This window comes from Clarias gariepinus, chromosome 14 (genome assembly GCF_024256425.1).
Source record: "Clarias gariepinus isolate MV-2021 ecotype Netherlands chromosome 14, CGAR_prim_01v2, whole genome shotgun sequence".
Taxonomy (NCBI): domain Eukaryota; kingdom Metazoa; phylum Chordata; class Actinopteri; order Siluriformes; family Clariidae; genus Clarias; species Clarias gariepinus.
In genome coordinates, this window is record NC_071113.1 from 30,449,639 (window position 1) to 30,459,863 (window position 10,225).

The window sequence follows — 10,225 nt, forward strand, 5'->3', positions numbered from 1 at the left end:
CTCTGAACGAGACAGGGCAGTACGTACAGTTAGCGACGCGGCTAGCGTCTATTCAAAGCCTTTAAGTAGCCTTAGCTTAGCTGAGTTATACTGCGTTATTAATTATTAACAAGACTAACTTTTTTGTTGTTGAAGATTTCAGGGTGAGTAATTTATTTCTGAAATATAAATGTAGTCATTTTTTTTTTCATGTTTCCGGTTTGTTTTTAGTTAGCCTGCTGGTGCTAGCATGATTAGCTAGCATCATTAAGCAGATGTTGGTTAAAGGTTAAGGTTAACGTCTACATGAATTATTTTCTATTATTATTATTATTATCATCATCATCACAAAACGAAGCATAAACGATATCAGTTTTTTAAGCTGGTCTCTACTACTGCTTGTTGTCCAAAGCTAAATCGGCTAACCGGTAGCTGTTTTAACTAGCCTAGCCTGTAACGTCTTTAACGGTATTTATCCTCACATTAACACCTTCTATATACACATGAGGGGCTCTTGTTTTATTAAAAAGCGAAAGATTTTTGCATTAGTGGAATTTTTAATGGATGCTGCGTTCATTTTATGCTCTGTGTCACAGCTTTGTGTTAGATTTGTACACATTGATTTATAGACACAAGTCACTATGTCTACATAAATAAGTAATTAACCTGCCTTTAACATTAAACTCATTTACTTACAAGTTGGATTAAAGTGCGAAAAGAAAGAAAGTGAAAACTAGTTTCATTAAAAGTAGCTCTGAACTTATAAATCAGTGTTTTCTAATATCCTTCATGTTTTGGACACCGGTACAAGAACACATTTAAGGCAATAATGCTTTTATAAATCTATTCACAGTTTAACTGGACAGTTTGTCAGTTCTGGAAATACAATTAATAATGTTCTTGACTTCTGTACTTGCTCGTCCAATTAAATGCTCTCTAGGATGGATATGTCCCGCCCTCTGGGATGGAGGGTGATTTGTTACTAGGGGTGGGCAATATAACCAAAATCTTCTATCACGGTAGAAGCAATTTTTAACGATATATATCACAATATAGCAATTTGTATCTGAAAATGCACAAATTAAAATTCAAACACAAAGAAACAGTTTTACATAATGTAATTTTATTTAAACTGTGAATTGCTGAGGTTACTTTGGCCATATTTGTTTGGATGCTTAGATTTCAGATGATAGAAAAGGTTTGACGTGTTTCCACCACTTGTTAAAACAGTGCACTTGCATAGCTTGCAAATCAGGTTCGTTTCATTTGTATCACTTTTCTTATACCCAAACCAATTCCACACCACAGACGATGCACCTTTTTTCTTTACAATCTCCTCGTTGTTGGTTTTGTCACATGTAAGTAAACTCACTGCTGCTGCACCATCTTCTTCCATTGTCGAAATGTACGTGAAGCCAAACACATCAAAAGTGGGACGAAACCATGGCACCTGATTGAACCAAATATCTGCGCGGCCCAGTGGACAGCACAGCGCGACTATCTGGAAAGCACAGAGATGATCTGGTTTATTTACGCAGCCTGGTGGATCGCGCAGCGCGGACTAAGTTGAGCAGCGCTGCTCGAATCACAAACCTGCGTGACCCACTGTTTTTTATTTAAAAACTATTTATTTAAAATGTCAGGACTATTTAATATTGTTTCCGCCTTGCCATGCCTGGTTTGTATGTGCGCTTTCCAGCTGGGTAAAATGTATTTTGATGGTCGTGCGCGATCCACCGGGTCTGGATATATGGTCTGCCCACGTCGGCTCAGTCGGGTGCCACGGTTTCGTCCCACTTTAGATGTGTATTGCGTGGTTACGTAACGTGCAACATCACGTGATCTCAATTGCGATTAAGACGATAGACCAAAATCTCTATCGGTTGACAAATTTCCACCTGGTTAACCGTGTCTACGGGTATATCGCCCACCCCTACTTGTTACCAGTAAACTTTACTCATCGGTATGTTTTTAGTGTTATAATATTTTTATACTTGCCTCTCGGACACCCCAGGTCTCTCCCGGATATGTTCCTGCCCCTCTCTGTCAGTATGACGGCTGCTGACGCTCATCCTCGACTCGCTCACTTTTAAGAACACACAGCATCGTTCTGGTTAAACGTGGTGGATTGAGATCCTACACAAAGTCTCTTGCTGGAGACTCGTCCATGTGTAAATGTTTTTAAAGCTTGTGTTTGTAAGGATTCAGAAGCGGTGTCGTGTGAATAAAAAAAAAAAAATCAGACTGACTTCCTGTTTGTGTGACATGTGAAAAGGGAAAAGGCATTTCAAAGGGGAATAAAAATGACTGACTATATCCTGATGTTCATGATGATTCTGTCTTTCTTGTGTTTTTAGATGACCGGTTCAAATGAGTTCAAGCTGAACCAGGGACCTGATGATGGCATCTCGGCAGTGAAGTTCAGCCCCAATAGCTCTCAGTTCCTCTTGGTCTCATCCTGGGACACCACTGTGCGTCTCTATGATGTTGGTGGAAATTCGATGAGGATGAAGTACCAGCATCTGGCCCCAGTCCTCGACTGTGCTTTCTACGTAAGAAACTGTGTTTTCTCATGAGATCGGTACAATATGGGAAAAAAAAAACCCACACACTTGCGCTATAACCCGATGCTTCCCCTTTTCAGGATCCAACTCACGCGTGGAGCGGTGGACTCGACAGTCAGCTCAAAATGCACGACTTGAATACAGACCAAGGTATATTATTATTGTTGTTATTATTATTATATACAGATTAAAGAAGAGAGCGATGTCACATTGTTGTCATGACAACTAAATGTCGCTGCTCCCACCACCACTGGACAACATTTGTGAGTGTTGGTGTATAGATTAGGGCTGGGCGATTTGGCCTAAAATCAAAATCTCGATTAATTGAACATTTTAACTCAATTACGATTGATGAATGATTTTTTTTTTATTGCCCTCATACAGATTGTAAAAGTTCTGTACAGTAAATATGCTCACACATTACAAGTGAGAGATTTTTGAATGAAGGGTGCATTACTTGATTTACAAAAATGAAGGAAACGCACACTATCTACTATCTATAATTAATTTCAGTTGTTCAACATTGACATTCAATAAATAAAGCACACATTGGCTAAAACAGTCACAGTGTTGAAACAAATTGGTGGTGTTACCTTCGGGCATCGAAACTGTTTTTCTACAGTGTCTACATCTGACTTCATTTTGTTCGATGTCATCCTTACTGAAGCCAAAATGTGTCCAAATAACGGAGACTGCGTTTTTCTTTGGTACAAGCTGCTCTTGTTGCTCAGTTGTCTCAGTGTTTAAGCTCTCCATGCTCGACATGTCGGAGGAATAACATAACGTAACGGAGTGGGGTCACAGGACTCCACACACGGTAGTGTTTTTAAAGGGAAAGTTATCGAAATAATCGACCTCGGAAAATCTGATCGATTATAGGTTCTGAATGTCGATTTCAATTACTTTTCGATTAATCGCCCAGCCCTAGTATAGATTTACTTCGGGTAAAACTGGTTATTTTTTTTCATGCTGATCACTAGTAGTAGTTGTCATAGTAATGTTTTTTGGGCTAGCTTTACAGTTTGGCTGACAAACCCAGCCATCTTTTTAAACACTTAGTCAGCGAAGACCCGTGTATTATGCCATTATGCTCGTTTGTGTAACTGGCTGCGTTTTTCCCGCTCTGTAGACACAATCGTCGGAACACACGACGCCCCCATACGCTGCGTGGAGTACTGCCCAGAGGTCAATGTCATGGTAACAGGAAGCTGGGACATGAGCGTAAGGCTGTGGGATCCCCGGACGCCGTGCAACGCCGGCACTTTTACCCAGCCCGACAAGGTACCACGCGCTTTCGGATCAGAACCTCCCGTGCTTTTTTTTTTAAGGCCTGCTCACCGTGACGTGTGTTTCAGGTGTACACGCTGTCTGTGGCCGGGGACCGTCTGATCGTGGGTACGGCAGGACGCAGAGTGCTGGTGTGGGACCTGAGGAACATGGGATATGTCCAGCAGAGACGAGAGTCCAGCCTGAAGTATCAGACACGCTGCATACGAGCGTTTCCAAACAAACAGGTCAGGAGCAGGTGAAATCACGTGTCTTTAATAACAGCTGCGCAGATTAGTAAGGAGGAGCAGCATTACACTGTGGGGGTTACATGCATCAGGAAGGTCAGGCTAAAAGCTCAGCAGCATTATTTATATAATTTATATAATATAATTTTATATAGTTAATCATAGTCTGTGACATTTACATTTACATTTAGGCATTTGGCAGACGCTCTTATCCAGAGCGACTTACATTTTTATCTCATTACACATCTGAGCAGTTGAGGGTTAAGGGCCTTGCTCAAGGGCCCAACAGTGGCAACTTGGTGGTTGTATGGTTTGAACCTGGGATCTTCCGAACCGTAGTCCAATGCCTTAACCACTGAGCTACCCCTGGCCCCCCCCTTGATTAACGACATGATTAATCACAATTTTATACTCAGATTTACTTGTATTTTGGAGAGAAGAAAACAATGACAAACTGATTATTGTGTGTTTTTTTTAATATCTGAAACATTAACATTTAACACTGTTAAATTAAAATCTCTCTAATGTGTAGTATGGGGTGTGGCAACCGACAGACGGGCGGGGCTCAAACCTGGATCCTCAGATCTACATCCTAGAGCCTTAGTCGCCTGAGCCACCACACCCATGTCTTACTTTTAATGTATTTTGTTAAAAAAAACAAAACTTCCCCTTGAAGGTCACTTGAAGCACACAACTCGATCCAAACTTCCATCTAGAAGCTTTTTATAATATATAATATAATATATATATTTATATTTGTGTTAAACCTGTCATTATCGCACACAGCAGGGTAACCGTGCTGCAATTATGGGAAGTCATTAGGGTCAAACTTGGTCATATGATTAATTTACGTAAAGAACTTAGTAACACGTTAAAATTTTTAGATAAATCACAGGCGTTAAGACGTTAATATCGACAGGCCTAACTGTGATCAGAACCAAAGGTGATTGAATGAACTCTTCAAGTAAGAGACTTTGGCCAGGGAGTGTACAGTATGTAGATGGTCATGTATGATGTGTTTGTTGCTCGATTTAAAATAATTCAGGTCAGGTTATTTTGTATAGATGTAGCCCACACCCCTTACACTTCATTAGTTCATTAGTAAACTAATCTTGATAATCTTTAATGAAAAACAATTAATTAACCTCAGTTCTCACAGCATGTAATAAAGCTAAACAGATTCTGATTATTAAATGTAAAAGGCATGTAGAGACTGGGACGCTGAAGCAAAAAACACAAAGTTTGGACAAAATTATAATGGAGGAGTAAACAAAAGTGTTTTATTATTTAACTGAATTAGATAGTGATCTTTATTAAGTGTGTGTATATAATCAAACTTCATAATCACTATCTCAGGAGTGACGTGTGTGTGTGTGTGCAGGGCTACGTGCTAAGCTCGATCGAAGGCCGAGTAGCCGTGGAGTACCTGGACCCGAGTCTGGAGGTGCAGAAGAAGAAATACGCCTTTAAATGCCACCGTCTGAAGGAGAACACCACCGAGCAAGTTTACCCCGTCAACGCCATCTCCTTCCACAGCATCCACAACACCTTTGCCACAGGTCCCATACACACTTAAATCTAGCACTCAGTGCGTACACACACACAGGTGATCGAGCGTGTAAGTGACCATGACTCATCGTCTCCACAGGTGGTTCGGACGGCTTCGTGAACATCTGGGATCCGTTCAATAAGAAGCGCCTGTGTCAGTTCCACCGTTACCCGACCAGCATCGCCTCCCTGGCCTTCAGCGGTGACGGCTCTCTGCTCGCCATCGCCTCGTCATACATGCACGAGCAGGGCGACATCTCACACCCGCCGGACGCCGTGTTCATCCGCCAGGTCACTGACGCAGAGACCAAGCCCAAGTAAGCTCGCACACACACACACACACACACACACACACACACACACACACAGAAACAAAGCAAAAAAGTAAAACTGTTACATAGAGATCAGAAAAATATTTTTGGTACTTTGGGAACTCTTCTTTGTATGTGTAATGATTTAAAATGTTATGACCAAGTGAGCAAGAGTTTAGAAAAAAATGAGTGCTAAAACTAAATCTTGCATAGGGACGAGACCAAACAGTACTTATTGTATGCTTGGATATGGTAATCTTTGGTACTTTTTTTTGAGACTCTTGCACAGGATCTAGAGTAGTCTTATTAAAGAGTTATTGAAAAAGAATTATTGAAATATTATTGAAAAAGGGCTAGAAAATATTTTTGCTACTTTGATGGAGAAGGGTGGAGAAACTGGTAATAGAAGAATTCTGTCTTGACAAAATCGCATTTTATAATAAATTTTACTTACAAGAATAAAATCTTTTTTGACTTTTTTTTTTTTAAAGCAACACAATCCACAAAGAAGCACAAAGATGATGTGAGCGTCAAAAATGATCTAGTTGTTGAAATGTCAAGCAGTTGACACTGCATAGGGGATGTATCAGTGTACATTCTCGCCGTATAGGGGATGTAATGTACACTGATAAGGTGCCAAGTCTCCCCGCAGGGCACGAAGTAAAAGTGTGTTAGCTTTCGGCTAAGTCAGGTAGGGCTAACTCTAATCTCAGGTCACGGTTGCTCTAAAGAAAAATGCCGGGATGTACTTTGCATTAGAATATAAAGAGTAGTTAAATAGACGGAGGTGAACCTGATCAGAACTGGGGTGTAATTTGGTGTCTGGATCTGGTAGATGATGATGATGGTGCTGATGATCTGGAGCGCTAAAGCTCGTGCAGGAGAGATGCGAGGTGACGGCTGTAGTTAAGACTACATTATGAGGCTTTAGTAAAGACTACATTGTGAATTTGTACCTATAATAATCAGAGCGATGGTTTCATTGGCAGGTCGACCTGAGGCTGTGTTCAGGTGTGTGTTCAGGATCGAGCGCTCCTGAAGTGTAACCCTGACAACGACGATGATGATGATCTGCTGGTATCCAGTTGTTCATATGTGTTTGTTTTTCTACGTTTCTGTACCTTTTCTACACTTTCTCCTCTTCTTATCTTTGTTAGTAACAAGATAGTTAATTTTCGTTTGTTTTCCACACTGTGTAATGTCATATGTTCTTTCATTACCAGATACATCCAGCCCAGTAAATATTCATGTTTAACTAAATAAAACCTGCTTTTATGAAAGATTTTAGGTGTCATATCATACATAAACACACATGCACATTTTTGGGGCTAATTGCAATGCCAGGTGATAAATAAAAATACGAATTTTTATTTTAATTCCATAAATAATTAAAAAGGCCTGGAGGTGGTTCTGAGTTGCATTTGGTAGTTGTTTACTCTGACTCTCAACATGAGGCAGTTATGCAGCTGAAGGAGGCCATCATTGGGCTGTAAAACTAAATAAACATTGTGAGTGGCCAATACGATAGTTTGAAACAATCTTAATTAGAAGTCTTTGGCTTAAATATAGATGCTTTTTCTTTAAACTGATGAAACTAAAATTAACTAGTGCCAAAAGGGGAAGAGAGAAGTATGGAGAAAGAAAGGAACAGCTTATGAACCAAAGCACCGCAATGCAATGCAGAACATCAGTGGTGCAGAGGTGTAAAGCACGCCGTCACTGGACTCTGAGCAGCTGAGACGTGTCCTGTGGAATGATGAATCCCGCTTCTGTCAGTACGATGGACGAGTCTGGGTTCGGCAGTTGCCAGGAGAACAGTACTTGTCTGCCGAGCCAGGCCTTCTCGTCCAACATCGGTGTCTGACTTCTGGAAAAATGGTCCGGAATTCCCATAAACACACTCCTAAACCTTGTAGCCTTCCCAGAAGATTGAAACTGGTATAGCTACAAAGGGGGTGGGGCCAACATCATATTAAACCCTATGATAAAGTGGAATGTGGGATGTTTTTTACTGGTCAAGTCAGTCATGTGATCTCACAACAGAGCGTGTGATTAACTTACTGAAGACAAGACCAAAGGCAGAAAGACCCTCAAACAAGCAGCAGCTGAAGGCAGCTACAGTAAAGGCCGGGCAAATCATCTCGAAGGTGGAAACTCAGCATCTGGTCACATCTATGGGTTCTACACTTCATGTAGTCAGTGACTGCAAAGGATGTTCAAAGTAGTAAAGGCAACTTTAATGGCTGTAATTATGTTGGTCTGTTCCATTACTTATGAGCCACTCAAAATGGCTCATAAGTCATGGAACATAACGTAAGTCGTGTCTGAAATGGATGTAATTCCTGAATGGTTAATGCCACACTTTTGTCAGACCTCTTAAATTAAAACTGAAAGTTTTGGATTCACATCTTTAGTGTTTCATTACAAATTCAGTGGTGGTATAGAGAGGACCGAGGGCACATAAACTTATCTTCCTTTCAAAATTTATGGACATGACTGTGTATGTATAGTAACTCAGTAAGTGTATGTGATGTTATATAATAATTGTGTGTGTGTGTAGTGCAGTGGTCCAGTGTAGTATGAGACCTGTTCTTATGTCTTCCTGGAACCCCAGTGCTGTTTTTAGCTCAACAGGTTTTTTTTTTTTTTTAGGTTTTTTTTATATAAAATAGTGAAAAACAAAACATGTAAAGCAACATTCTGGAATTTCCTTAGGTATCATTGAAGTATGAATCTATGTAAAAAGAAATACTCAGACTTAAGTCATGTGCAAACTGCAACAGGTAATTCCCTGAAAATAAAACACCACGTAGAGGGACTGTATGTTAATCTGACCCTTCGAGAACCCGTGCACTGGAAGTAGAAAAAATATAAATGGCAGCATTGACAGTAGACACGTGCAGCTTTGGTCAGATTTTTATCTCTCCATATCGCTGATGATTGACAGACGCTCACAGAAGGAAGTCTGTCGCTCTTCTGTACTCGTTTATTGCAGAAGTTTATCATCGTCTTGTCTTAAAAAATACTTTTTTTTTTAGCTTCAAGGTTAAAGTTTAACTGTATGAAAGAACTGTATTATTTTCTGGCCTTGTACAGCAGCAGCACTACATCAGGCCGTGCATACAGGGTGTAGTAGATTTCACATCAGTCTTCTTCACTAAACCAGTTCTAAAATAAAATAAACACCCGTGAATAATAAGAAGTGGAGGAAATCATAAAGTCCAACGATTTTGTTCACTATTATATCTGCAGCATTTATCATACACTGAGAGCTTATTCAATCACTGGACATAACATAATGAGAATGGATGACTGTTCGATGAAGACTATAAACAATAAAAATCTGTCAAAAATAAATTTTTGCTGTGAGCAGTGTATGAGGAGTTAATCAAGGACCAGCGGAAGAGACTCAGACGCTTTAGTTTCGAAACAATCGACATTTATAAAGACAGGCAACTCCTCGGACCTGTTTCAGTCTTAAACCTGATTACCCAGAATTCCTAACCGAGTTTCCCTGCCCGTCTCGCCGATGCAGATTGCAGTTCATTTGGCTCAGAAAGGCCAGTTTAAGTCTCCTGCTTTATATCAGAGCGCGGCAGGCGCACGGCCTGGAGCTCTAATGCTAACGATGTAGCGGGAGCATTTCATTAGCAAGCTGAAGCGCCTGCAGGAAACGTTAGAGGAGGAACCGCGCGCCTCTGCCGTCAGTCAGAACACAAAGAACGGTTTTAATAGAAATAAAATCAGAAGGAAGGTGTGTGTTTATTACGACCGCTGGTTGTCTTAATGACCGGGTTTGATGTTAGAAGTATCTAATGAAAACATAAAATTCTTCTAAATTCTCTGCCAAAAACCAAAACAGAGAAAGAAAAAAAAATCCAGTAAGAAGTACATGTGATATTTTATTCTAAGGAAAATAACGTTCCTGAATATGGGGGAAAATAAGTAAGAAATAGAACTGTGTGTGTGTGTGTGTGTGTGTTTTAATAGTAAACTAATCCATCCCAGACTTGATTCTCATAACAATACATCCCCAAGTGTTTTATTTCTCTTACACCACAGTGATTTGCCAATAATTACAAGTTAAACATGTCTCATGGATGTTTTTATGTTTTTATAGTAAGATTTCACCTTATGGAATGTCCACAAAATATTAGTTCCTGTTCTTATGTATGTTATAGCAGCTATAATTATGTTATAAAGGCTATAGTTTCCTTACCAGCCTTTATTTAGTCTCTCTTGAAGTTGGCTGAACAAAAGACGCTTATGTTACCGAAAAACAAACAAACTCTGTTCTAAAGATGTTGGT

At 40.1% G+C, this 10,225-nt stretch overlaps 1 protein-coding gene across 2 annotated transcripts; it reads left to right on the forward strand.

Annotated features, from left to right (window-relative positions):
• Positions 1–7,198, forward strand: bub3 (BUB3 mitotic checkpoint protein). 2 transcript variants are annotated; one of them, XM_053510805.1, is made up of 8 exons: positions 1–143; positions 2,337–2,531; positions 2,624–2,693; positions 3,673–3,824; positions 3,899–4,057; positions 5,439–5,616; positions 5,706–5,922; positions 6,906–7,198. In XM_053510805.1, exons 2-8 carry the CDS (start codon positions 2,337–2,339, stop codon positions 6,913–6,915), a joined length of 981 nt encoding a protein of 326 aa, XP_053366780.1. In that variant the 5' UTR covers positions 1–143; the 3' UTR covers positions 6,916–7,198. The 2 variants fall into 2 exon arrangements, with proteins under 2 accessions (XP_053366780.1, XP_053366781.1); XM_053510806.1 differs by lacking the exon at positions 6,906–7,198 and having other exon boundaries at positions 5,706–5,926.
• The last annotated feature ends 3,027 nt before the right edge of the window (positions 7,199–10,225 follow it).

What these genes read in the sequence shown, in the direction of transcription:
- bub3 (XM_053510805.1), top strand. Translation starts at nt 2,337, where the DNA reads ATGACCGGTTCAAATGAGTTCAAGCTGAACCAGGGACCTGATGATGGC. An exon ending in CGACTTGAATACAGACCAAG is followed by an intron (nt 2,694 to 3,672) that starts GTATATTATTAT and finishes CCCGCTCTGTAG; the next exon opens with ACACAATCGTCGGAACACAC. An exon ending in CCACAACACCTTTGCCACAG is followed by an intron (nt 5,617 to 5,705) that starts GTCCCATACACA and finishes TCGTCTCCACAG; the next exon opens with GTGGTTCGGACGGCTTCGTG.